At 39.1% G+C, this 27981-nt stretch overlaps 1 protein-coding gene across 1 annotated transcript; it reads right to left on the bottom strand.

The window, feature by feature from the left end:
• Positions 1–277: 277 nt before the first annotated feature.
• On the bottom strand, positions 278–25026 carry LOC137631968 (protein FAM50 homolog). Its single transcript, XM_068363956.1, has 8 exons — positions 24880–25026; positions 21982–22193; positions 21704–21868; positions 20600–20794; positions 11543–11645; positions 7650–7804; positions 6622–6718; positions 278–779 (listed from the first exon to the last, which is right to left on the bottom strand). Exons 2-8 carry the CDS (start codon positions 22159–22161, stop codon positions 652–654), a joined length of 1023 nt encoding a protein of 340 aa, XP_068220057.1. The 5' UTR covers positions 22162–22193; positions 24880–25026; the 3' UTR covers positions 278–651.
• Between the last annotated feature and the right edge of the window lie 2955 nt (positions 25027–27981).

Raw genomic sequence — 27981 nt, 5'->3', positions numbered from 1 at the left:
TAGGTTAATGATTCAAGAGAGTAATATATGCTGATTTTATTCAGTACGACTGAACATTTCAGTATAACTGAAAGCAATGTTGTTAAGAGAGGCTATCATTTTTCAAAATGATGTTTAACAACAATCTTACAGCAGTAAAAAAAAAGAAGTTACTACAATACTACAACTTATAGGACATAGCAGTTGTAATCCAAGATTTGTATTAGATTCTAAAAAAATTTGGATATTTCATAAATTGATTTATGAATTAAAATAAAACCAGTGAATACCCTGAGATATTTCTTGAATCCTATACCCCCCCCCCCACAACCTCTCTCAAAATAACTTGAAACACATAGAAGCATATCTATCAACGTTATACTATCCTCCTCTATCACGATTAATCCCGTTCTCATTTCAGGAAATCTTATTACAAGCTGCCATGAAAGGAATGTCGATCATCAGATGACAAATTCAAAGCCTTGAACAACCAGGCAGAGTACCTGTGCATTTAAATACAGACATGATTATCTCAACATACATATAAACTATTATATTGTATAAAAATTTAACAGTATACTGTATATTCAAATGAGTTCCCCTAAATTCCCCCTGGCAGTTTTGTAAGATGGAGACATATTTGTACTATGGATTTATTTCACGAGTGACTTTTCACTTTTTTTTACTCTTATCTTTTATAGTATATTTATCATAATTTTTCTGTGGATCATAAGGTTCCCATCTACTGGCAGGAAATATATGTTTGTTGCGCTCATACCAAGTCCGCATAACCACTTTGCCTGCAAAAATGAAAGACATGGTTACAGTATTATCTTGCCAAGATAATAGATAAAGAAGGGTGCATGCTTTCTAATCTTAACCTTACTCAGGACACCCCATCCCTTCCTTTCAATTAGTTTTTCTTAGCTTATTAAATCCGATATAGTGTTGTTTGTGTGTGTTGGGGTCATTTTATTTACCACGCTTGCTGTGTAGTCACTGTTTACTAACTTGTTTTCAAAGCTTACGCTGTGCCATAGCTTCTGTTTAAGTACTAACAATGTTGGGTTTGAGTTCAATACACTTGAAGCACACTTTCCTTAGAAAATTAATTTTTCTTCAACTTTTCTACATTTGGTTATTATTTACTGTCATTAGTTAGCAATTATGTATACAAAACTATCCGTATCTATTGTTTTAAGTTGCTCATCATTTCTATGGTATGTGTCCCTTTTTTACATGTATGTAGACCTCAAAAAGTATGGAGAGTCAAGAAAACTAATTACAGTACACAATAAAACAGCTGGCCGTGAAAACTTTACCCAAAATCTAGAGACATGTAGACGCTCACTATAGGTGAATTCAGTCATATCTTTTCTCCGACGGTTTTTCCAATAATCTGACTTTCTTTAAATAACTTTGTTCTTCATTATTGGGATGATCAGCTTATGGCCATTATTATTGAAAACCCAAAAGTTTTGGATAAGTTAGGAAGCTTATGACAGAATTGGCAGTGTTTTGAGACTGATATGGTGTCATTATTTCTCCCATGATTTTGACATTTATTTCATTACCTGGCCTCTTCATCAAAATAATCAAAATAATTATCAGTTTACAATAATTACAGTATTAGCAAAAGCCCAAAACATTTAGGTAAATTATGAACCTTGCAAGAGAATCGTAGAAGTATATTTTGAGATTGATATAGTAGTGCCTGCATCAAGATGCATCCAGTAGCTATTTACATGGATATTGATTAATTATGGTGCTGCTTCTGGTTACTAAACCACTTTCAATGCTTCATTTAACCGATCTGCAACAGTGATTTATTCAAAGAGTAGATCCACATATATCGCAATGGATGTAAGCAGATGAAAGTAGCAAAAAACTTTACATGACACATTAGGTAACAGGCTATGGTAGTTAAAAAAATCCATTACTAAGTAGAATATATATTTACATATAATGACCTCATAACTACTGCTCATGGAGCAGTTAGTTTATGCAAATGGATCCCCAAGAGGACATCACCATATGTGAACAGATCTCTAGGAGGCTATCACCCAAGGATCCCTGCTCAGAGACACCATTAAAGGTTTAAAGGTCGTTCATGAATGGCAGAGGCAAGGGACAGTGACATTGCCCTAGCAATGAGGACAATGCCCTAGAGACTGACCATATATTATATGATCAGCATCCAAGCCTCCTCTCCACCCAAGCTAGGACCAGGGAGGGCCAGGCAGTGGCTGCTGATGACTCAGCAGATAGACCTGTAGGCTCCCCCAAACCCCCCAACCTTAGCTCACAAGGATGGTAAGGTTGCAGACACTAATGGCACTAACGAGTCTGAGCAGGACTCGAACCCCCGACTGGGAAACAGCAGGCAGAGACGTTACCAATCAGGCCATAGAGAAAAAGAAAGAGATTGAAATGTCAAAGGCTAATTCCCAAATGAGAATTTAAAGAGCTCAATTGCAAAGTGATGAGAAATGAGCTTTGCACCACAAACCATTACATCCACCAAACATTGTTGACTATCATATATGAGTGATCTGATCAAGATCCTAAAAATTAGGCCAAGATATGACCTCTACATCTTGTTGCTTTCTGGCAAACTTCTGGGGTGAAGGCAAAATGTTTATCTTTGGAACAACCGAAATCGTGGAGCATCCATTGTCTTGGGATGTCATGGTTGGTAATGTGTACAGGGCTACTCTTACAGTCATGAATATTAAAGTCTAAAGGATAGGCCATCCAGATAATGAAGATTATCAGCTGCTAGTGGAGCTACAAAAACATGAAATCCTTAGGTTACCTACAGTAATCTACCTTCAATGAATGAATGAGTTCCAATGAGAGCTGCAACAGAGAGACAGTGTAGATTGAAGCCATATAAACAGTAAGAGAAATTTATTTCACAGGAGAAGCATCTGGTACCTTACCAAAGTCAGACACAGACTCTGAAGTTTTACAGAAGCACCTAGTAGCTTATCAAAGTCAAACACAGAGTCAGAAGCTTTACAGAGGGAGCACCTGGTACCTTACCAAAGTCAGACACAGACTCTGAGGTTTTAACAGAAGCACCTAGTAGCTTATCAAAGTCAGACACAAAGTCTGAAGCTTTACAGAGGGAGCACCTGGTAACTTACCAAAGTCAGACACAGACTCTGAGGTTTTACATAAGCACCTAGTAGCTTATCAAAGTCAGACACAAAGTCTGAAGCTTTACAGAGGGAGCACCTGGTAACTTACCAAAGTCAGACACAGACTCTGAGGTTTTACAGAAGCACCTAGTAGCTTATCAAAGTCAGACACAAAGTCTGAAGCTTTACAGAGGGAGCACCTGGTAACTTACCAAAGTCAGACACAGACTCTGAGGTTTTACAGAAGCACCTAGTAGCTTATCAAAGTCAGACACAAAGTCTGAAGCTTTACAGAGGGAGCACCTGGTAACTTACCAAAGTCAGACACAGACTCTGAGGTTTTACAGAAGCACCTAGTAGCTTATCAAAGTCAGACACAAAGTCTGAAGCTTTACAGAGGGAGCACCTGGTAACTTACCAAAGTCAGACACAGACTCTGAGGTTTTACAGAAGCACCTAGTAGCTTATCAAAGTCAGACACAAAGTCTGAAGCTTTACAGAGGGAGCACCTGGTAACTTACCAAAGTCAGACACAGACTCTGAGGTCAAAGACCCACTTACATGAGAAGAGTCTGTCAAAACTCAACAAACTCAGCAAGAAGCTCCCATGCATATCACTTGGTAATCCAAGACTAAATAGTTCAAATAAAATGGTATGAGAAATAAAACCTATGTGGAAAAGAGTAAAATCGTCCAGCAGATAATGTGGATTGAGCAGATGTGTGATTTGTCTCCAGATAGGTTTTTTAATGCTTATTCTAGTGGTTTAAAGATATCTTCAGTGGATTTATTAGCAATTGTTGTACCATAGCCTCTGTACCATGGTCTTCCACTGTCTTGGGTTAGAGTTCTCTTGCTTGGGGGTACACTTGGGCACACTATTCTATCTCATTTCTCTTCCTCTTGTTTTGTTAAAGTTTTCATAGTTTATATAGGAAATGTTTATTTAAATGTTAAAGTTCTTAAAACATTTTATTTTTCCTTGTTTTATTTCTTCGCTAGGCTATTTTCCCTGTTGGGGCCCCTGGGCTTATATCATCTTGCTTTTCAAACTAGGGTTGTAGCTTAGCAGGTAATAATAATAATAATAATAATATGCTCATGAATTTCTTTTGAATGATCATGATCAGCATACTGTCTAGGGCTGGGGACAATTTTTTCTTATGAGTGCACAGGCCTTACTGTTCCTTCTTTGAAAAGTATACTCTATGGCTGCATATCAGATTGAAGTTCAAAGCTTGATTTTAGTACAGGGGAAATCCAAATTAGGCTAGTTGATTGTACAAGGAATGATGACAACAAAGCCACTCCAACCTCTGACTTTGCTACAGTCTAACAAGTTTAAAATTTCATAGGCATGATATCATTAAAAATTTAACGTCATTATCTTCTTTTGCTGAAGTTCTGAGGACTATTTTGTCTCTGGTCAAGATAATTTTTCAGGCCTTACCTGCCCTGTTTCAATCAGTAACCTAACAAGTCAAGTGGTAGCTGGTGGTTCTAGTGCACCATTCAGTAAAGGTTGTGTTGGTACACATCTCCTAGATGAGATTAAGTCTTTCCGACATATTTAATTGCACCCAAATATGTTACTTGAGGTACATACGGTAATTCATTGGGATTAAGTCTTTTAGACATATTTAATGGTACCCAAATAAGTTACTTAAGGTACATAGTTTATTTTGGGTAATATTATAAATTGTTATCCCAAATTTAAAAGTAAGGCATCTACAATGAAATTCAGTGTATACCTACTGAAAAAATCAATACAGTATGCACACTAGACTAAAATAAGTTTTAAAAATATAGCAAATACGGTGAAAGTTAAAATATATAACTACATAACACAAAACAAATGTGACAAAGACACATAAGGCAAAATAGATTAAAATAATTCTGGGAACTTACCCTTATACTGAAGGAGAAAATGTTAAGAGCTATCCACTAAACTAAGACCAAACTATAATAATAAAAACTTGAATCTACAAACTACAAATAAACCATAAAAGTACAGATTACAATAAATCACAAATGCCCCTAGGCTAACTACTAATCAAACCATCGCCAAAACAAACAACTGAAAAACACGTAAAAGTTTTCAAATGTCACAAAATAAGTGGTTAGAAAAATAATAATGGTACTGTACTTATGAAAAAATAAATATCTTCAATCAATGGCAACGGGCGTGAAAAAAAAGAAATCCATGATCCAATAACAATCTAAATGCTAAGGAATTCATAATATACCCGAACATATAGGAAGATGCAAAATGTAATCTAACTTACTACCTGGGATATGAAAGAAACTTACCAGAGTAAGTACCACCCATGTTCTCATGGGATTTAAAGTGTCTATGATTTTGTACATTAGAAAAAGAAACAAGATGCATGTAATGGGTTCGTGGTGCTACAAACTTAGCTTATACCCGAGAATATTTGGGCAGTGGCTTAGATATGCTATAACCACATTTCTAATTGCTTACACTTGAATCTCAGAATCATGTCATACTTCTTAAAAATCATATTACAGATATTACAGCTAAAAACTACATAAAAAGAGAAGCACTGCTAGTTGATGAGAACTGTCTTTCCTTACTTTGTTAAAGTGTGACAACCCTTGGCCAATTAGGGTACTCAGAATTATTAGCATTTATAAAAGAATGAGAACTTTCTCTTCTTTTATATTGCACTCTGCATTATCGAAGATACTCAGAGCTGCATGGATATTCTATAAATACTAAATATCATTATTTTAACACATTACAAATCATCCAGATTGGGAAGTAGTTCTAATCTCATTCTTAAATATATTGATGCAAAGTGTCTCTTAACTTTAATTGGTCATAATTGGGAATTATCATTCTTTCTAATATTTCTTTCAATAATAAGCCCTCTTGTTGGCAATTCTTCCCAAAATTTGGTAAGATGTTGAGAATTTAAATTCCATTTAAACTTTTCACATACTGTGTAATTTTACGAATGATACTACTACATATGAATTTCTCCCCTACAGATAGACATTCTTGGTAAAGTGGTATGTCTAGCAAAGATAACCATACCCCAGAGTTAGGAAAACTTTCCTCAGTGATTGACACTATTACCCGTCAAAGGTATTTTCCATGATGTAGATTTACTGTACAAGGAAACTTAAAAGTATTTGACCACTGTAACCGACTTTAAAACAATCTAAACAACTTTGAAAATGAATCTGTTTCCCTCATACTGTATATACAAAGTATATATGCAATACAGGAATACTAAATAGTACACGATGTAAGACAACATAATTCTTGAGGAGAAGGGAGTTTTGCATCAGAAATATTCTGAAATAAGATTCCCTTCAAATTTTATCAAGCATCACACAACAAAAATAACTATACAGTACATTATTACACCTTTCAGCTCTTGCTTCTAAGTTCAACACAGTTTTTCATTCATATTTTCATAAGAGTGAAAGAGTGCTCTACAGTAAACAATCAGTTGTGGTAAAATAGTCTTACCTGCATGAGATTCTTCTTTCTCAACCGAAGCATCACTCACCAGGCGGACATCATCACGAACATCAAAGTGAAATAATGGACCACTTTTCCCTCGTGCCTGCAGCAGGAAATGATAAAATAGTTTTGAGTGCATTACTGATGAAAAAATCTAATTTAATTACGCATACATACATACATACATACATGGATGGATGGATGGAACCAAAACCCCACACAAGTTAAATCCCAATTATACATTCCCTTTACTGAAGAATTTCACTTACATTCAGCACAGTTCTTTAATTTGTCCTAATTTGGAATTATGGAAAAATCTACTCAACCAAATAAAGCAGTTGATTAAGATTTTACCATAAAACAAGAACATAACAAATCCACATCATACAACCAAAAGGCTTTGTGGTCATTCAGCTTAAAAAAGGGATTTTGACGAAGGAAAAATCTATTTCTGGGCGAGAGACCCGTGTCGCCCAGTGAAATGCTCCTATAGCACCATTTCTAAGGTATATAACTTCTATATATTACCAGAGAAAAAATTGCATGGGAATGCCAGGTTGAACCCAGCTCGCTCACCTGTATAAGGTGTCGATATAATACTGGGGCGCGATAAATCACAACCAGAGGCCTCGCACCATTTAGATGTCTCCTGTCAAAATCCCCGAACAGCGAGGCGCCGTTCAACCTCGTACTACTACTAACCAACCCACGCCAGTGACGTCACTCCTAATATAGCACGGAGTTTGTTAACAATACTTTGTGTTGTGTGTAAATTTCGCTGGTTTTTCTCTGGATTTACCTCAAGATGTCCGACTCCACTGTCACTACATCTAAGTTAAGTACCAGAGCTATGAGTTTTGAGATTTTGGAGGGGGCTTTGTCCATTTTTGTTTATATTATTCAGTTTTTTATTCACGACCTTATTTATAAGCTTTCATGCAATCAATCTAAAGACCAGAAACACTTTAGTCTAATCATTCTAAAGACTAGAAACATTCTTAAAATTGTACTACAGAAGTGTTTAACTACATTACCTTATTAACAATGAAGTCATAAAATGTATAGTGGTGCGGTATAATCAGATCTTCTTTTATATACATGAGGTGATCAGCAGAGATTGAACGCAATTCGTTAAACTCTTTTCGAAGAATTTCAAGCCCCCGCTGAAGAAACTGGTAAACACTATTACCTGTTTGGGAAAAAAGAATAAATTTTTGCACACATATGTATTGGGTTACTTCATCAATGATTCAATTATTTAGAGTAAGCATAGCCAACCTTCACAGATCTTTATTTTTGCAAGAAATTGTGTATCAAAAATTCTCATCTAAAAGAACAATCTAAGCAGAGAAAATGTCACTAGGCAAAATAATCAAACTGTGAAAAGTTCTGATAAAAGTACTGGTACTCTTTACATATAGACCTGATAAGGTGAAAATTGGAGTTATGCAAACAACAAAATAGGGTAGCTTAAACCTAGCCCAGCATACTAAATATATTGTCTTTTCATAAAATTGTGACTTGCAAATAACATTATTTTAATTATTTTTATCTGTAAGTCACATTGCTAATATGTACATGGCATAAGCTAAAATCTAGACCTTTAAAAACCCTCTCTTTTCGCCATAACTTCCCCTCTGGGAACCACCCAGCTCAGAAATGTTAATCAACTTTATGGGATCAAACTCGTACTTTGTGCTTCAGCACCAAACTATACCTTTTGTTCTCATACTATCTTGTCAATGTGATGATTTGGTCAACCTTTTCAATTGTGGTGTTATATTTTACATTTGAGAATACTTTAGTATATTGTATTTAGAATAACTGAGTTTGCGATTTATGTTTATTTTGGTATCAGGATTATTCAGACATGTTTTGCATGATTTTTTTTTACATTCAGTATGGTAGCTGAGCTTTGGCCTATGCTTTCCCCCTCTAAACGTACTCAGCATAAGGAAAGCAACCACACAGAGGTAGAGTATTCACAGGTTATAATTTCTCTCCTTGTTCTGATAATTCATGAATGAATTACAATTTACAGGATTAGTTTACATGATAAAGTGGTAGACCAACATTTGAAATAATATAGTGTTCATTCTATAATTTACTTTATCACCAAGGCATACAAGGATTTTGCATTCCCTTACCCCCACTGATTCTGCTAGCAAGGCAACACCCTAAGGTTTGTCTGGAGACATCCCCAAAGAGCCAGAGCCCTTGAAGGAGACAGTAGTGGATCAAGGAGTCCTACAAAGCAAATCTCTACTCCTACACTGCCGCCTGCTAGTGACTCTTCTACAAGAGTGACGTGGAACCCCACACAAAAGTGTTCTGAAATGCCAGTGCTACCTATGGACCTGTTAGTTTTGAGAATTAGGGCACCAAAGTGTACTTATCCTTCAAAACCCAGATGTCCCACTGGTTTACTGCCTGGTGTGATGAAAATATCATTGGTCTCTGCCAGAGAGCACGAGTCCCCTGTACTTCTCCTAAGAGTCAGGAGTTGATAACCCTGTTGTCTTTGTGAAGTATGCCATGGCTCCTCACAACTGGTCAAGCCACGAGAAGGCTTGGAGGGTGGCCTTGGCAGACATCTCTATGGTTGCCAACTCAGAAGCTGAGTCTCTCTAAGGGAAGACTCCCCATCAGTGTGTACATTGATGTGTCAACCTGAAGAGGTCCTGGCATATGCACATAAGGCTCTGGGCCATAGAATCTTTTCTGCCTGAAAAAGCAGGGAGGGGGAGATTTTGCTGGATTGACTTGAAGAGAGAGTGTTCTCAATCCCAAAGATATAATCTCAATCCATACCAGCTACTATGATTTGTACTGATACCTTTGGAGCATAAAATCCTAGTGCCTTTATCCCTTACTAGAGATGAAGGCTCTGCAGTTTACTCAGGAGATCTACCCACAACTCACCCTCATGAATAAAGCCTTCTGTCGCAAGGAAAAAACTAGCAGCAAAATCATGGGCTGACAAAGGACTATGCTGGTTGTCATTGGAAAGAGACAGATCTCTGGCCCCAGTCAAACTAGAAACAAAAGGGGTACTGCAAACTCTTTCCTCGATTGATCATTGAGGAGATTAAGCCATGACCCTGTGGCATGAGCATGGGGCTGTGTCACCACAGCTACTAACCCATGCCTACCAGCTGTGTGCTTGATGACATTTTCTCTGTTCAGGATACAAGTATACAAAATGAAAAAGGGAGCAGCATTCCTCAGTACAGGTAGACAAGGTGAAGGAGAGTATCCATGCTCCTCAACACCTGGCCAACGGTAAGTCTCTATGAAGGGCCATGCATATGAGACCAGCCTGACTACCTGGGTAGTTAGTACAGTGACCAAGTACCAAGCCCAGAGGGGCCATAGCATATGTACAGGTATAACTGACACTATACACCTTCCCCAAAAGAGAGAGGGTGTCTTCAAGAGCCCTATTCTTGTGACTAAAACTGGCCTTTCTGGACTTCTCTGACTTCTTAAAAGAAAGGTCAAAATCTGAATCAGAGGAGAAGGCACTGGCACCAGTAACACAGCAAAAGGGGCTGGGGTAATTGATATAAGGAGTGTGGGAGCCAAAGGCCCAGGGTCACAGGCACAGAGGCAGAAGTGACAGCCACATGGAGTGAATGACACTGAAGTTACAATAACAGAGGATGAGTACTAGAGCAAACACAGGTTTTACCTGCCCCACAGCTTACTTACTCCATTCTGGCTTTGGCACTTTTCCACATATACAGAAGCCTTCTTAGTAGCTTTCTTAGAAGCATTCTTGGTTTAAGGCACACTACAGGGACCACCACTGGAGTCACTGACCCTACTGGTACTGCAAACACCTCTAACATCACAAGTGTCGCTGGCACTCGAAACACCTCTAACATCATTAATGTAGCCAGCACTAGGAACGCCCAGGGGCGAAGTAGCCTTAGTTACCAGCACCCTCAAAAATGACAGTGAGGGCTTACATGCAAGACTTAAGAGAGATCAAGCCTTTACGAGATCACTCATTATCAGTCTGCAAAGTAGAACTTCCATCACATATTGGAGCATGTCAATCACCTCACACACCTCCAACCCTGAAAAAACTTCATAATGTAGATCCAAGTTTTCCTTTCTCATGAACCATATTAACCTGAACCAACCAAGGGGACTGTACCCAGAAGCTTCAACGAGCAGCAAACTTGATGAGGAGAGCAAGTGCTAAACAGTCTCATGGCACTGTCATGAGCATTGCCAAGAATGATGCCAGAGTAGACTTATCCTTCCTGCTCCACAAGGAATACCCAGGCCTTAACGGAAGACCATGATCTACACTCGGCAAATAGAAATATCTGCGATTAATCATGCCCCTATGGTGCAAAATGAATTTTGATCCATCACCAGTTTATATAAACTAATGCAATGTCCATCATTCACTTCCATGCATATTCCTGCTTTGTTTCATCATTAACACAAAGACAAAATCAACCATTTAAGTATAAGTAAAAGTTTAAACCTACTTAGATAGGACACAAAAGTGCATCTTTTCTTGTTATAGCCAAAGAAAAAAGTGGAAAGTCTTTGACAGGAAAGTGGGTCGGGCTACTCAGCAATGATGACCACTTGTTAAACAATTTCAATAGCCGATACATCTCCACCAAACACATTCCCTATTTTAAAGGACAAAAGGTTTGTAAATATATAGGAACCAAAACAAATTTGGCTTTACAAGTTATTGTACCTCTAAGTAGACATATCTCTTTTTGTTTCAATATTAGTCAGTTCTAAACCTGAAATACAATACTTGATGTAAACTGGCATACACCAACCTTTGAATAAGGTTATGGACACGACATAAAATCACTAACAACAGAATAAGATTAGCAATCTTAGATAGTAGTATTCTGTACATGCAAAGTAAAATATCACAAAAAACTCTCACCTTTCTTCATACGGACAGATCGCCTATGGCCTGAACCATCCCAGTAACTGAATGTAATTTCAATTTCTTCATTTTTCATTGCCTCTTGTTTGGCTACCCATTCCTAAAAATAAGAAGGGATAAACATATTTATCAGCTAAAATCTAAGGTTGTTGTAACAATGCAATTCATATTGGAAACAACACTTGGAAATAATTGATAATCTATCTTTGTTCTTGTAAATGAAAATTCACAGCAGGGACATGTACCTTGCTTGGAAGAAATAAAGTTTACTAAAAAATACTTTTGCATACATTCAGAACTCCTGAAAGATGATATTTAAGGCTGAAACTTTGTTGGTGACTAGGCAACTTGTATCAACTACAGAATATTGTTTTTCTTACTACCATTTATTCTATACTATTAACAGTAATATCTTATGCAATTCTCTTGGGGTGCAAACTTTATGCTCTTACAATGCAATTCCCTTTGTACCTAAAGTTATGATCAATTTATCAAACAATCATATAGCACTTTAACAAGACAATATCATAAATTTTTTAAGTAATTTTTATTTTTCCTACCTATACAAACCTGCCTCCTTTAATTAAAAAGATTGATTCAGCATGAGCTACAGACTGTCATTAAAATTCATTAACAAGTGACTAACCAGCTGGTGAAGGAGGTGGGAGACGAGCGCCACCCCCTTTCCCGGCCGGAAGAGCTCACTTTTGACCTTTCTGTCCAGGGTTGAGAGGGGTGCTTGAGGAGGGAAGTTAGATTTATGGATGCAGGTTTGTATGGCTTGCAAAAATGTTATTTTTATTAGTAAAATAAATTTTTGAATATACTTACCCGATAATCATGTAGCTGTCAACTCCGTTGCCCGACAGAATTCTACGGGAGGGATACGCCAGCTATCACAATACTAGAAGGGGGTGTACTCACCAGCGCCACCTGTGGCCAGGTACTACAGTACTTCTTGTTGACACCTCCTCAATTTTTCCTCGGTCCACTGGTTCTCTATGGGGAGGAAGGGAGGGTCAATTAAATCATGATTATCGGGTAAGTATATTCAAAAATTTATTTTACTAATAAAAATAACATTTTTCAATATTAAACTTACCCGATAATCATGTAGCTGATTCACACCCAGGGGGGTGGGTGAAAACCAGTGTACAAGATTAAAGGATAGCTAAGTATCCCGTATTTCATATAATCAGTTATCTCAAAATAACAATGAAATAATAAGTACCTGGTAAGGAAGTCGACTTGAACCGTTACTCTGCCTTTTTTAAGTTCGTCTTCCTTACTGAGCGCAGCGTTCCTCTTAGGAGGCTGAATCAACTCTAAGGTGCTAAAGTATATAGGGCTGCAACCCCTACTAAAGGACCTCTACACAACCTCTAACCCAGGCGCTTCTCAAGAATGAATTGACCACCCGCCAAATCAAAAGGATGCGGAAGGCTTCTTAGCCTACCGTAACAACCATAAAAACAACAATAAAAGCATTCAAGAGAAAGGTTAAAAAAGGTTATGGGATTAAGGGAATGTAGTGGCTGAGCCCTCACCTACTACTGCACTCGCTGCTACGAATGGTCCCAGGGTGTAGCAGTTCTCGTAAAGAGACTGGACATCTTTAAGATAAAATGATGCAAACACTGACTTGCTCCTCCAATAGGTTGCATCCATTATGCTCTGCAGAGAACGGTTTTTATTAAAGGCCATCGAAGTAGCTACGGCTCTCACTTCGTGGGTCCTTACCTTCAGCAAAGCAAGGTCTTCCTCCTTCAAGTGAGAATGGGCTTCTCTAATCAGAAGCCTTATATAATACGAAACCCCGTTTTTGGACATGGGCCTCGAAGGTTTCTTGATTGCACACCATAAGGCTTCTGACTGTCCTCGGATAGGTTTTGACCTATTAAGATAATATTTCAGAGCTCTGACAGGGCAAAGAACTCTTTCTAGCTCGTTACCTACCATGTTGGAGAGGCTAGGAATTTCAAACGATCTAGGCCAAGGACGTGAAGGAAGTTCATTCTTAGCTAAGAATCCGAGCTGTAAAGAACATGTTGCAGATTCGGATGTGAACCCAATGTTCTTGCTGAAGGCATGAACCTCACTGACTCTTTTAGCTGTTGCAAGGCAGACGAGAAAAAGAGTCTTGAGGGTAAGGTCCTTGAAGGAAGCTGACTGGAGAGGTTCGAACCTAGGTGACATAAGGAACCTTAAGACTACGTCTAGATTCCAGCCTGGAGTGGGTAGACGACGTTCTTTAGAAGTCTCAAAAGACTTAAGGATGTCTTGAAGGTCCTTGTTGGAAGAAAGGTCCAAACCTCTGTGGCGGAGAACTGAAGCCAACATACTCCTGTACCCTTTAATCGTAGGAGCTGAAAGGGATCTCTCATTCCTAAGATGTAATAGGAAGTCAGCTATTTGGGTCACAGAGGTATTGGTAGAGGAAACTGCATTGGCTCTACACCAGCTCCGGAAGACTTCCCACTTGGATTGGTAGACTCTACGAGTGGATACCCTCCTTGCTCTGGCAATCGCACTGGCTGCCTCCTTCGAAAAGCCTCTAGCTCTAGCGAATCTTTCGACAGTCTGAAGGCAGTCAGCCGAAGAGCGTGGAGGTTTGGGTGCAACCTGTCTACGTGAGGTTGACGTAGAAGGTCCACTCTTAGAGGGAGAGTCCTGGGGACGTCGACCAGCCATTGTAGTACCTCTGTGAACCATTCTCTTGCAGGCCAAAGGGGAGCAACCAGCGTCAGCCGTGTCCCTTCGTGCGAGATGAACTTCTGAAGGACTTTGTTTATGATCTTGAACGGTGGGAATGCGTAAAGGTCGAGATGGGACCAGTTCAGCAGAAAAGCATCCACATGAACTGCTGCTGGGTCTGGAACTGGGGAACAGTACAAAGGAAGTCTCTTGGTCATGGAGGTGGCAAACAGATCTATTGTCGGCTGACCCCACAAGGTCCAAAGTCTGTTGCACACGCTCTTGTGGAGGGTCCATTCCGTGGGGATGACCTGATCCCTTCTGCTTAGGCGATCTGCTGAGACGTTCATGTTGCCCTGAATGAACCTCGTAACTAGGGTGAGGTTTAGACTTCTTGACCAAATGAGGAGGTCCCTTGCTATCTCGTATAGGCTCCTCGAATGGGTCCCTCCTTGCTTGGAGATGTAAGCCAAGGCTGTGGTGTTGTCGGAGTTCACCTCCACCACCTTGCCTAGCAGGAGGGACTTGAAGTTCAATAGGGCTAAATGAACTGCTAGTAGCTCCTTGCAGTTGATGTGGAGCGTTTCCTGTTCCTCGTTCCACGTTCCCGAGCACTCCTGTCCGTTCAAGGTCGCGCCCCAGCCCGAGTTCGATGCATCCGAGAAGAGATGAAGATTGGGGGTCTGAATCGCCAACGATAGGCCCTCCCTGAGAAGGAGATTGGTCTTCCACCACAAGAGAGTGGTCTTCATCTCTTTGGTGACTGGGATAGAGACTGCTTCGAGAGTCAAACCCTTGTCCCAATGAGCTGCTAGATGGAATTGAAGAGGGCGGAGGTGGAGTCTCCCTAGCTCGACGAACAGGGCCAACGATGAAAGGGTCCCTGTGAGACTCATCCACTGTCTCACCGAGCAACTGCTCCTCTTCAGCATGCTCAGGATGCAATCTAGGGCTTGGCTTATCCTTGGGGCCGATGGAAAAGCCCGAAAATCCTGACTCCGAATCTCCATTCCCAGGTACACAATGGATTGGGAGGGAATGAGCTGAGACTTTTCTAGATTGACTAACAGACCCAGTTCTTTGATCAAGTCCAAAGTCCAGTTGAGACTCTCCAGACAGCGACGACTCGTGGAGGCTCTCAACAGCCAGTCGTCTAAATAAAGGGAGGCTCTGATGTCCGATAAGTGGAGGAATTTTGCTATATTCCTCATCAGATGCGTAAACACCATAGGAGCTGTGCTTAGGCCAAAACACAGGGCTTGGAATTGGTAGACAACCTTTCCAAAAACGAATCTCAGGAAAGGTTGGGAGTCTGGATGAATAGGAACGTGAAAGTAAGCATCTTTCAGGTCCAACGAGACCATCCAGTCCTCCTGCCTGACCGCTGCTAGGACCGACTTCGTCGTCTCCATCGTGAACGTCTGCTTGGTGACATAAGCATTGAGCGCGCTGACGTCCAGCACCGGTCTCCAACCTCCTGTCTTCTTGGCCACCAGAAAGAGACGGTTGTAGAAGCCCGGGGATTGATGGTCCCGGACTATAACCACTGCCTTCTTCTGTAACAGGAGCGACACCTCCTGGTGCAACGCTAGCCTCTTGTCCTTTTCCTTGTAGTTGGGAGAGAGGTTGATGGGAGATGTGGTCAGAGGGGGTTTGCGGCAGAATGGTATCCTGTAACCCTCCCTCAGCCAACTGACAGACTGGGCGTCTGCACCTCTCTTTTCCCAGGCTTGCCAGAAGATCTTGAGTCTGGCTCCTACTGCTGTCTGGAGAGGAGGAGAGTCAGTTTTTGCCTTTAGAAGCCTTGGAACCTTTCCTAGACTTGCTCCTGGAAGAGTCTGGACGGGAGCTTCCTCGGCTGGGGGCTCTACCACGAAAGGGCGGAATAAACCTCGTAGCAGGAGTATCAGCCACTGGGGTGCGATAAGTCCTGGGGACTGAGGTAGCAACCTTAGTCTTACGAGCTGATGAGGCCACAAGATCATGGGTGTCCTTTTGTATCAGGGCCGCAGACAAGTCCTTAACAAGCTCTTCGGGAAACAGGAACTTAGAGAGCGGAGCGAAAAGGAGTTGAGACCTTTGACAAGGTGTGATGCTGGAGGAAAGGAAGGTACAAAGCTGCTCCCTCTTCTTAAGCACTCCTGACACAAACATTGAAGCAAGCTCGCCAGATCCATCCCTAATAGCTTTATCCATGCAGGACATTAAGAGCATGGCTGAGTCCTTGTCCGCAGGGGAGGTCTTCTTGCTAAGGGCCCCCAGGCACCAGTCTAGGAAATTGAACATCTCAAAGGCTCGAAATACACCCTTTAGGAAGTGATCTAGATCGGAGAAGGTCCAGCAAACCTTAGAGCGCCTCATTGCTGTTCTACGAGGAGAGTCTACCAAACTTGAGAAGTCAGCCTGGGCAGAGGCAGGTACTCCCAAGCCTGGTTCCTCTCCTGTGGCATACCAAACGCCCGCTTTAGAAGTGAGCTTAGTCGGAGGAAACATAAAGGAAGTCTTTCCTAGTTGCTGCTTAGACTGCAACCACTCCCCTAAAATTCTTAACGCTCTCTTAGAGGACCTTGCAAAGACGAGCTTAGTATAAGTTGACTTGGCTGGCTGCATGCCCAGCGAAAACTCAGATGGCGGAGAGCGGGGGGTAGCAGAGACAAAATGGTCTGGGTATACCTCTCTGAAAAGAGCCAAGACCTTACGAAAGTCAATAGGAGGCGGAGAAGACTTGGATTCATCCACGTCTGATGAGGGATCCAGGTGTGCAACCTCATCATCAGAAACCTCATCACCAGAGTGTAGCGAAGTGAGAGGTAAGGTATGCTGAACAGCAGAATCTGCACGAGCGGGAGCAAAAACGCTTGTGGTTTCATCCTCAAGTCTCTGTTGAGGCAACACCTGAGGCTCAGGCTGCAAAGGCTGGTCAAAAGGAGTAGCAGAAGGTAGGCGCATGGGTGGAGGAGGCTGACTCCTGGCATGAGTGTCTTGACTCAAGAGTTGCGCTTGCTGTAAGGTTGGTGGATGCGCAGTAGCAGGTTCCTGAGGAACGAGTTGAGGTTCCTGAGGTGTGAGCTGCGAGCGTTGAGGTAGAGGCTGCGCAGAACGCAGTAATTGTCTCGCGAGTTGAGGTTCCTGAGGCGCAAGGCTAAGGTGTTGAGGCTCTCGCCTTGAGGAGGGTTGAGGTCGCTGCAGCGAGAGCTGAGGAGTCTGCCTCATGGATGGGAGAGGTTGTTGTACCTCAAGAGAGTGTTGCCTCACTGGTGGAACCGCAAGTGGAAGCGGAGGAAGTAAGGTATAAGCTTCCTGTTCCCATTGCTGAGGTTGCCTTAAGGAAGGCGGAGGTAGCTGCACACCGCTGGAAACTGGCAACTCAGTACGTGGTAAGGTATCCTGAGGAGCCTCAACATCGTACGCCTGGCAGACAGGACTGCGGTTAGGCGGAGCGATCGCAGGAGGAGGTGTAACCTTCTCAGCCTGACACTCACGCATCAAGACCGCAAGTTGTGACTGCATGGACTGCAGTAGAGTCAACTTGGGGTCGGCAGACACTAAGGTCTGCTGAGGCAAAGCCTTAACAGAAGAGATCTGTTGCGGCAGAACCTTACTCCTCTTAGGAGGTGTGCATTCAACTGATGACTGCGGCGAGTCAGAGCTGATCCAATGACTGCAGCCAGGTTGTAGAGCTCTTGAGGTCTGGACTCTGCGTTTGAGAGGTCTTGAGACCTGAGTCCAACGTTTCCTCCCTGACAATTCTTCAGCAGACGAGTAAAAGACGGGCTCAATCGTCTGCGGGTGGGAGTGACGGTCTCTGGAAGACACGCCCGCAACCACCGAGGATACTTCTGTGCGCCGATCAAGGCCTGCCGAACCCTTTTGCCCTTCGACATTGCTTCTCCCCTGGGCTTGGGAGCTTGCAAGAGGTCCCGGACTGGGAGGACGACTGGCACGCACAGAAGTACCCTCACGCACCACACTGACACTGACACTAGCACTTGGCACTGCACTGACACTAGCACTCGTCACAGCACTGGCACTATTACCACCCACTGCACTCTTGACCTTAAGTTCCTTGACTTCGGCCATAAGAGACTTATGATCACTAACCACCGACTCCACTTTGTCACCTAAAGCCTGAATGGCACGCAAAACAACAGACATATCAGGTTGAGGGCAAATAGTAGGTTCGGGGGTAGCCACTACAGGGGGAGGAAAAGGTAGGGGATCATGAGGTGAGGAAAAAAGTGAAGAGCGAGAAGAACTCCTCCTAACTCTCTCTCTCTCTAACTTGGTTGAATACTTAAGAAATCGGACAAAATCAAGTTCCGAAAGTCCGGCGCATTCCTCACATCGATCTTCCAACTGACAGGGTCTTTCCCTACAGTCAGAACAAGCGGTGTGAGGATCTACCGAGGCCTTCGGAATACGCCTATTACAAGATCTACATCATCTATGGGGTGGGGCTTGTGAAATGTCAGACATCTTGAATCAAAGAGTTAGCCAAGTGGGGATTCCAAATCAAGCAAAAAGATCGTTAACCATTAATCAGAACTAAATAATAGCTATCTAAGCTAATATAGAAGTTTTCCAGTAAAGCGACAGCCGAAATCTGAGAGAAATACTTCACCAAAAGCCGTGAAAATACTCCAAGATCATAAGCGTATCCCAGAACGTCTTGCCGGAAGCACGACAGAGGAAAAATTGAGGAGGTGTCAACAAGAAGTACTGTAGTACCTGGCCACAGGTGGCGCTGGTGAGTACACCCCCTTCTAGTATTGTGATAGCTGGCGTATCCCTCCCGTAGAATTCTGTCGGGCAACGGAGTTGACAGCTACATGATTATCGGGTAAGTTTAATATTGAAAAATACAAATTACTTTAAAAATATGTGATTTATTCCTTTGCGGCACACAAACCCTCGTCCTTTAATTAGGGTGTCTCACTTCGTACTGGGTTGGAAGGCCTCTTAGAACACTCAGGTTCCCCACAAGAAAAAGGACAGGGAACATCTGCTTTTCTGGGGTAAGTAGGGAAGACCGCCTCACCTGTAGCCTACTCCAAACGAAGTTAGGAGTCATCATCTTTCTTCATAATCCTGCCAGAAGAGGGAGACAGAGAAGGCACAAAAGCTAGAGTACTAGAGGGTGAGACAAGAGAACCAGCAGATTTCTTCAATTTTGAGGAAAACCTCAAAGAGTAAGAGACACGCTTGACTACTTCTTCCATCTCTTGCTCTATTCTAGCCATTGCCAGCAAGACAACAATTAGAGGGAAATGAATGTGTGCAGTCATATCCCCTAAAAGAAGTACACAAAGCATGGGGATCCATGTTACTCCTCCTCATGAAAATGCTGCACTTGCAGCCCAATACACCTGGGCAGGACAACATGCCTGCAAGTGGTATCTTCATTGACACTTACACACTCTCACTTTGAAAAGAGAAATAATAACTAGTAGAAAAAAATAGCCAAGTATGGTAAGACCCAGAGTACGTCTATACTACTCAGTGGTTGAAGTTAAAGTTGCTACTCAGTGCACTGGTAGGGGGCGGACTTCCCCCATCACCCACACCTCATTATGAATTATAACAGACAAATTCAAACTTAACTAATATTATGCTCCTATCAAAGGATACGGGTTTGTATTTGTGTAGGAATAAATGTGTGTATATAATACCTTCCACCATCTTGGGCAGAAGCAAAAGTCAAAGCAGAGACTAATCTTCGAAGCTCAACAAGAGAATGCAGTGAAGTGCTGCCCTCATAAGCCCCGACAAAGCCTTTTTGGCATGCATTTTTTTTGACATTTGACACACCTACACCTTCCAGGAAACAAGACAAATACTTAATACACTTTAATGACTAAGTACGCTTATAATAACTGAAAAAAATGGAAAAAGGAGAATAAATAGGCATGTAGGACAAAGCACCCTTATGCACTGTCATTCTTAGGTACAAAGATTCTGCTTCTTCTTGAGGTCAACCATCATCAACTTGCATTAATCAAACTGTCATCAAATAAAACCAAAGTTGTAAATAGGAGGTAATCAAAACCAAGAGAAAACACTTCAAAAGCCCTAACAAAATCAGCTGAGCCATAGCAGACATCTTTCAAGCAGTGTTTCTTAAGAAAATGAGGAAGCCAACAGTCGAGTCACTGAGTGGTTTCCCCACTCTATCAGTTTCTGATAGTTAACTACCTTGTAATCAAGCTTCTAAACCCATACCCGCTTTCACCAAAAATATACCCATAAAAGAAATTTAGGTTTGTATTCCTATAAAAAAAGACCACATCTAAGTTATGCTGTCTCAATAGATTTAAAAATGGATAAAATAAAAGCACCCTACTTTAGGATTTTAATTATTACCTGTCTTAGTTCTTCTCTCAGTCTATTTTCTGCATCTTCTCTAGCTCTGTCTGGAAGAAAACTTGTGTCTACATCAGGGTTTTTAGCCATCTTGAAATCCTTGTCCGTTTCCTTGCTAGAGCTGCTTTCTGAAGAGTCTTCTTCCTCCTCTTCATCCTCTTCCTCATCATCCTGACCAAAGCTAAGCTTGGCAATCTGCAATTTGAAATAAATGTTTTTATAATTTTTTGCAAAAAATACTGAAACTTATGTAATATCTAAGTCATCAAAGCTATTTCAAATTTTCTATACTGTTCACTTCCAATCTTTTAAAGCATCACAGACTATATCAATTCCTTCATCCAATAAATAAATACAACCATACCACAAACTTATAACCGAAAAAGAGTAGCTACTTTACACAAATTATATCACACAATCAAAAGTTATTAGAAAGAATGAATTATCAAAATGGTGGTGGGTTAAAGATGATGGTGTTTATTCCCTTATTTTTCACTGATGCCTCTTCCCTCAAGAATACAGGGTCATACATACACTACTTTTAATGCTTTAAAGCATCAAAGACTAACTTAGGTCCTGATTCCAATAAATCAATACATAGACATTTCACATTTATAAGTAAAAAGAGTAACTTCCTAATGTTAATTTACTTTGATTAGAATCATTAAAGCATTCAATTACCAAGAAAAACAATAGCATATGGGTCCTTCTCTCCTTCTATAAATAAAAACAAAAAGAAGAAATGTATATTCTGTATTGCAAAAGTTTGTTATAAATACTGCATAATAAAGCAAGAGTTTTTAATAACAATTATCTATAGACTATGAATTATACAAAATGATTCTAGTATATAGTCTAATGTACATCTTTCTTTATCCAGAGATAACAGACACCCGAATTTTTTCATTATCAAGCAAGCAACTTGTCAAAAGGAATAGAATTACAACTCAGAAGTTGAAATGGATAAAAATATGTAGAGAAAGGTAACCACAATTATGACTGTAGGTAGAAAGCCTCTATACCAATATCTATTACGATATGCTATTAAAATCTTCCCAGCATGCACTATAACCTCTTTTAATTAAAGACACTTTCATAACTTACCTTGTCTCTCTGTTCTTTTTTCTTGGCCTGCTTAGCTTCAATTTCTTTCCTCATTAGTTTTTCTTGTTCCTTTTTCTTCCTCGCTAACTCCTTCTCTCTCTCTTTTACAACATCTTCTTGCTTTGCTTTCATTTCATTCAGAGTTACCAAACCAATTGTTGAACTCTGGAATGAGGTATCTGACCATTACCATTAGAACACTTCAGTAAACTTATACATTAAAAGGTCATATACTTTATTACCGCATGTTTAACATGGCAAGACAGAAGGACACTTACCTTTAACTGCTGCTCAACAGCATCGTAATGAACTGCAAATTTGTTTTCAATTTTGTTTATTTTCAAGGATTCTTCAAGCTTCCTTTTCTTCTGCTCCATTTCCTCCTGTTCTCGTTCTCTCTTTTTCATGATCTGCATGGCTCGGCCAGCTTCGCTGGCTGCTCCTTTGTATTGAGCCATTTTCTAAGTTCACAAAATTACAATACGACACTCTGAAATTCAAGTGATAGCATTACTAACACTTCTGAAAATGTTCATTAAATTAAAAATATAAAAAACAATAGTTTTTTCTGTACCTTTAAGCTATACAGTAATACCACAGCCACATCGTTAATTGGTCTCATGAGACCCGACGGGAGGTTAATTTTCTACATAGGTTGGATTTTGGCCTCATAAAGTGACTTATATATTCTGTATAAACCACATACTGTACTGAACACATAAAGGTACAGAACTTATAACCTAGTATCATTACATAAAATCCACATAACTTCATTAATAAGCTCTTATACGAAGTACTGTACAATACTATATTGTACATTAGAGCACATAATCATTATTTTACAACATATAGTACTGTAGACACTAACGTAAAGTCGGGAAAAAAGTCATAACAAAAATTAAATTTTTCCATTCAATACTCAAGGATGACCGACGTAAAAACAAACCGATGTAAACCAGGGTACTGCTGAAACTAGCAAGGAATGAAGTGAATATCAATGTATAAGGAATTAAGTATTATTATTATTATTACTAGCCAAGCTACAACCCTGGTTGGAAAAACAAGATGCTATAAGCCCAAGGGCTCCAACAGGGAAAAATAGCCCAGTGAGGAAAGTTAATAAGGAAATAAATAAATGATGAAAATAAATTAACAATATATCATTCTAAAAACAGTAACAGCGTCAAAACAGATGTCCTATATAAAATTGGATTTATGACTTTGGGCTATATGACCTTGCGCTGGAGCCCAAGCAATCATTCATCACCCAGGTGCTGAATTTTTATTTGATGTATATCATATAACCAAAATATGGTTGTCAGTTCACAATCCACTTACCCAACATTTCAGGAAGGGGTAAACACGTAAACCTGATGGTAATGTTACCATTTCAAACGGCAATGGCTGTCTATGACCAGTAATTTTCCTGCCTTTCCTTATAAATCTTTTCTAAACATTTTCATAGCATGCTATGTTAGTCTAGGTTTGCACTCACAGGGTTTCATTACGCCTGCAGATTAAGTTGAATTGGGATGGACCAAGTCAGTAATCAAAATGTGGGAAAATATTTACTACAGTATAATATTCATAATTGATTGATTGCTTATGAGTTATCTGGCATCCTGACATCTAAAGGTCATTGACGTCGATATTCATAACAAAGTAAATAAAAAGTGTTTTTGGTGTATTTAAATGTACAGTACTTTAAACTATTTGATGCAAATAATTGGGGGAAACCAAGTTTTAGACATTTTAAAATTACAAAAGTTGGCTGAAAAATCAAATTTTAAAAGGGAAACAAACACAAGAATACCACCTAACCTAACCTAGGAGCTGTACCCTTACCAAAAGGGGGACCTGTGACCCCTAGGCCCCTTAATCCACTGTATCCTTAGCTACTCCAACACTAAGCCTCAACCCTGTGTTTGCTTTCTAACAATTTTCAATACCGGCAAGGGAACACAATCATAATATGGGTAATGTACGTCGTTGGGTCACCAATTTTTTGTCTACCAAAATACTCGCCCATTCGGTTGACACGTGCAGTGCAACATGTACCACTTGTCTGAACTGAGGAGCAATAAAATAACAGGAGCCTTTGTATGTCAGCGGCCAGTTCCTCCCTTGTGGATTATAAATGGATATCAACTAACCTAACCTTTCCCCAATAACCTAACCTATAAGCCATGTCCTTACCTACTTACTTAACAGGGGGAGGGGGTTTAACAGCACCCCGCGACCCCAATTACACTGCCGTAGTCTGTTAGTCATAATAATACATACAGGTGGCCGCTATCGTACATACACCCCAAATAATGTATAATTGCGAGCTCAGCGAGCCACGACAGAGCGAAGACCAGTAAACAATTAATTAACGTTAGTTAATTAACGAACATATTTCTAGATACAAAAATATGAGTGACGACGAACACAGATAGGAAGGATTTTCGGGTATAATTGTACTGTATTACTGGGTAATTTAACCTAAGGAAAAAACTATTTTGTAAAACTTTACTGATTTTCGTTTTCTATGTAAGCAGCGAGCGCGATGACCCAACGTTCTACAAACGTACCCATAATATTTCATAAATTCTAAAAATACCTTCATAATACATTTCAGACATGGATATACAAAATTTTCCCTATGAAAATCAAGGTATCATTGTAGTGTATTGCAGGGGAATGTATCCTAGGAAAAAAACTACTTTTTCTCATAGACAAAATTACGCTCTCTTTGAAAATGACACTCGTTCCCGTTGCAGATTAATAGTTTCAGAAATATATATATATATATATATATATATATATATATATATATATATATATATATATATATATATATATACATACACCATGTAATACAATACAACTTTACCAAAATCAATTTGACATGTAATAAGTATGATTACACCAATCCGAACTAGCTATATACAACCACCTCAAGCTACAACCAGTAAGTATGATTACACCAATCCGAACTAGCTATACACAACCACCTCAAGCTACAACCCTAGACTGGGCTTCGCTAAGACAGACATGACACAATCCTGTCACGTATTGTTTTAATTTAAGTTATAACTAGAACTCTAAATTAATCTAAATTTTCGTTAATATCCCTGTGCTTATTCCATTTCGAAAATTTAATCGAGCAAGTTGTTAATTATATTCATACTTACAAATACGGCAGTGATATGCTTGAACCCTAAGCTAGGCTTGGAAGGTAAATCAGTAATCATCACAGTCACGAACAGGGTTGCCAGGTTTTCTAAATGAGAAAAGGCCAACTTATAATCAACCAGAGCTTTAAAAGGCCAACCCATTATTAGAAAAAGGCCAAAAAACATTATTTAAATCCCACATTTTTTCATGACATTACAAAAGGCCAACTAATTTTAAAATAGGCCAAATTTGATATTTTTTTGGCCTGAAAAAAGGCCAACCTGGCAACCCTGGTCACGAATACACACTTATAAGAAAGCAATCTCTGTAAAAGCTCACCTTTTTCATTTCAGTGGGATGTCATTTTTTTTCCTCCTTTTTTTAGTTTAAACAATATAACAAATACGGCTTTGAATTATGCAACAATTTAAAAAAAAAATACGTTCATAGAACTGTCAAGCAAATGAAACAGTGGGATGTCATGTTTTTCTATCCTTTTTTAGTTTAAACAATATAACAAATACGGCTTTAAATTATGCAACAATTTTAAAAAATACGTTCATATAACTGTCAAGCAAATGAAATTTCATCTGCTTTGATAATGACTTTTTAATATGTGCAATAATCAACTAACCATTAAATATGGAAAATGTTGTCATACACTGATAATCATAATTCACATAATAGATATTACTTTTTTATTACACCATTGCGACTCATTACACGTTTACAAATACAAGATGAGAAAGTATATTGAAATTTATACTTTTCCTAGAATAACTGTAGTGTTGTGTGCTCCACGAGTAGGTAGGTGATTAAGAGAAAGAAGTAAAAAGCGGAAATGTATAATTTGATAAAATAATGCAGATATGAAGGAATAATGGGAGATTTTAACTCCAAATTAGAATAGGGAATAGAGTGAGGTTAAACAAAAGTCTCAGTAGGTTGGAGGTTGCTATTACAATATTTTGAAAAAAACAGTTATCAGTATTCTTAATCCCCATGTAAAACATGGAAATGGACAGAGAATGAAAACATTAATCTGGTGATAATAGACGAAGAGAAAAAGTAATCTCCTTCAGAGTAATGAATAAAGTAGTAATTCGAATGGACAAGAACATGATAAATAAGCAGAGTAGCCAGAAGATATTCAATAATAATAATAATAATAATAATAATAATAATAATAATAATAATAATAAGGATAGGGAAGTGGGGAAAATGGGGAAAGGAAGAGTACCCCTGGATACAATCCAGTTTAATAGCTCAAAGGCAGGTTCCCGGGATGGGAAAGATTAAGGAAATAGGGAGAAAGAGAAGTAGAGGAGAAGAATAAAAGAGAGGGGCAGACCCTCTTGCGATATTAGGGAATTGGTATTATTATTTTATATATTCAATAATTCTGGACTTGACAGGATTTATAGAGTAGACTGGAGCTGCGGGACTTTTGACAATCATCCAATGGAAGGATACGAGAAAAGATAATTATAAGATATAGTTAGATAAAGTTATTAGGTTAAATAAGAAAATTAGTAAGGAATTTTTTTTTAAGAAAGTTCAACGAAAAACAAGAAGGGTAAGAGTAAGAAGAATAATGACGATGAAACTGAAAATAAAGAAGACCAGATTGAAGGAAAATTAAGAAAGAGAACAGATAAATCAAAGGAAAAGTGACAGATGGTCATATGATAAAAATTAAATGCTAAAGAAAATACAAATAGAATAATACAAACAGCAAATGAAATCAAAAGGAAAGGTTGAGTGAATGGAGCAGGCTGGAACTTAAAAAAAAAAAATGGCATGTGGACATGAGGCTAGTAGGCCTACTATGACTGCCATCATAAATAAAGAACGCTAATAAAAAAAATATGCATATATTGAAAATAACAAAAACATAATGGCCGTATATAGATCGTTATAATTCTAATAGTTAGGCGTTCTCCATCATGAGGCTCAGAGCTACACAGTAGGCCTACTCTAAAAGTTTTATTCCAGTTGTGACCAAGTTGTGGAATGATCTTCCTAATCGGGTTGTTGAATCAGTAGAACTTTTCAAGTTTAAACTTGCAGCAAATGTTTGTATGTTGAACAGGTGGACATAAGTCCTTTTAAAGTTTATAAATGAAATATCTGTTTTAATGTTGTTATTGTTTTTTTTAAATATTTTATCTTAATTGTTCATTACTTCTTATATCGTTTATCTATTCCCTCATTTCCTTTCCTCACTGGGCTATTTTTCCCTGTTGGAGCCCTTGGGCTTATAGCATCTTGCTTTTCCAACTAGGATTGTAGCTTAGCTAGTAATAATAACAATAATACTCTTTATTGTAATTGGCAAAGTCATTGCCATATCTAATAATAGAATAAGCTGTTTAACCTTTATTAGGAACATCAGAATAAAATCCCTGGTATTCGTTGAACATATATATATATATATATATATATATATATATATATATATATATATATATATATATATATATATATATATATATATATATATATATATATACATACATACATACATATATATATAAAATATTCCACAATGATAACTGATATAAAGTGATGAAAGGCATAAGCAACTGCTGTGGTACGGAAGAATTTAAGTTACTTGAAATTTAGTAATCGTGATTTTAGAACTAATCTTGAGAATAGTCTGATCGTATTATATCGGAATGATAATTTTTTAAGAGATTCTTTCTTGACTCCCATTAGGTTGATGTGAGTCAACATACCTCATTTTCCACAAAACATTGGACATTGACATATATTTTCTTTATGCTGTAAAAGTAATCATAGTGTAATCAACACGTCATTGAAACTTTTTAAATTATTCTCTTTGTTTTAAATAAACTATTGGTAAGATCAAAATTACCATCACGGTTAGCAGTAAGCTGTAAGAGCTAACGCTCTGACCTCTGTAGTAAATTGCCAAGCGTTGCCCCAGGCTGGTTTACTTCTTTTTCTTTATATCTGAACTGCCATAGGAGCAAAATTGTTGAATGCAGACGCGCAGCATATGTTCTCAAATTTAGCTTTGAATCAATTCTTTTCCTACTTAGAGTGACATATCTCTAACATTTTTCTAAAAGGTGTTTTAAAAGATTCGAAAACAT

The sequence above is a fragment of the Palaemon carinicauda genome, chromosome 40 (assembly GCF_036898095.1).
Source record: "Palaemon carinicauda isolate YSFRI2023 chromosome 40, ASM3689809v2, whole genome shotgun sequence".
In the NCBI taxonomy this organism is placed as follows: domain Eukaryota; kingdom Metazoa; phylum Arthropoda; class Malacostraca; order Decapoda; family Palaemonidae; genus Palaemon; species Palaemon carinicauda.
The sequence above is the reverse complement of the archived record's forward strand: the minus strand, read 5'-3'. Positions and strand labels throughout refer to the sequence as shown.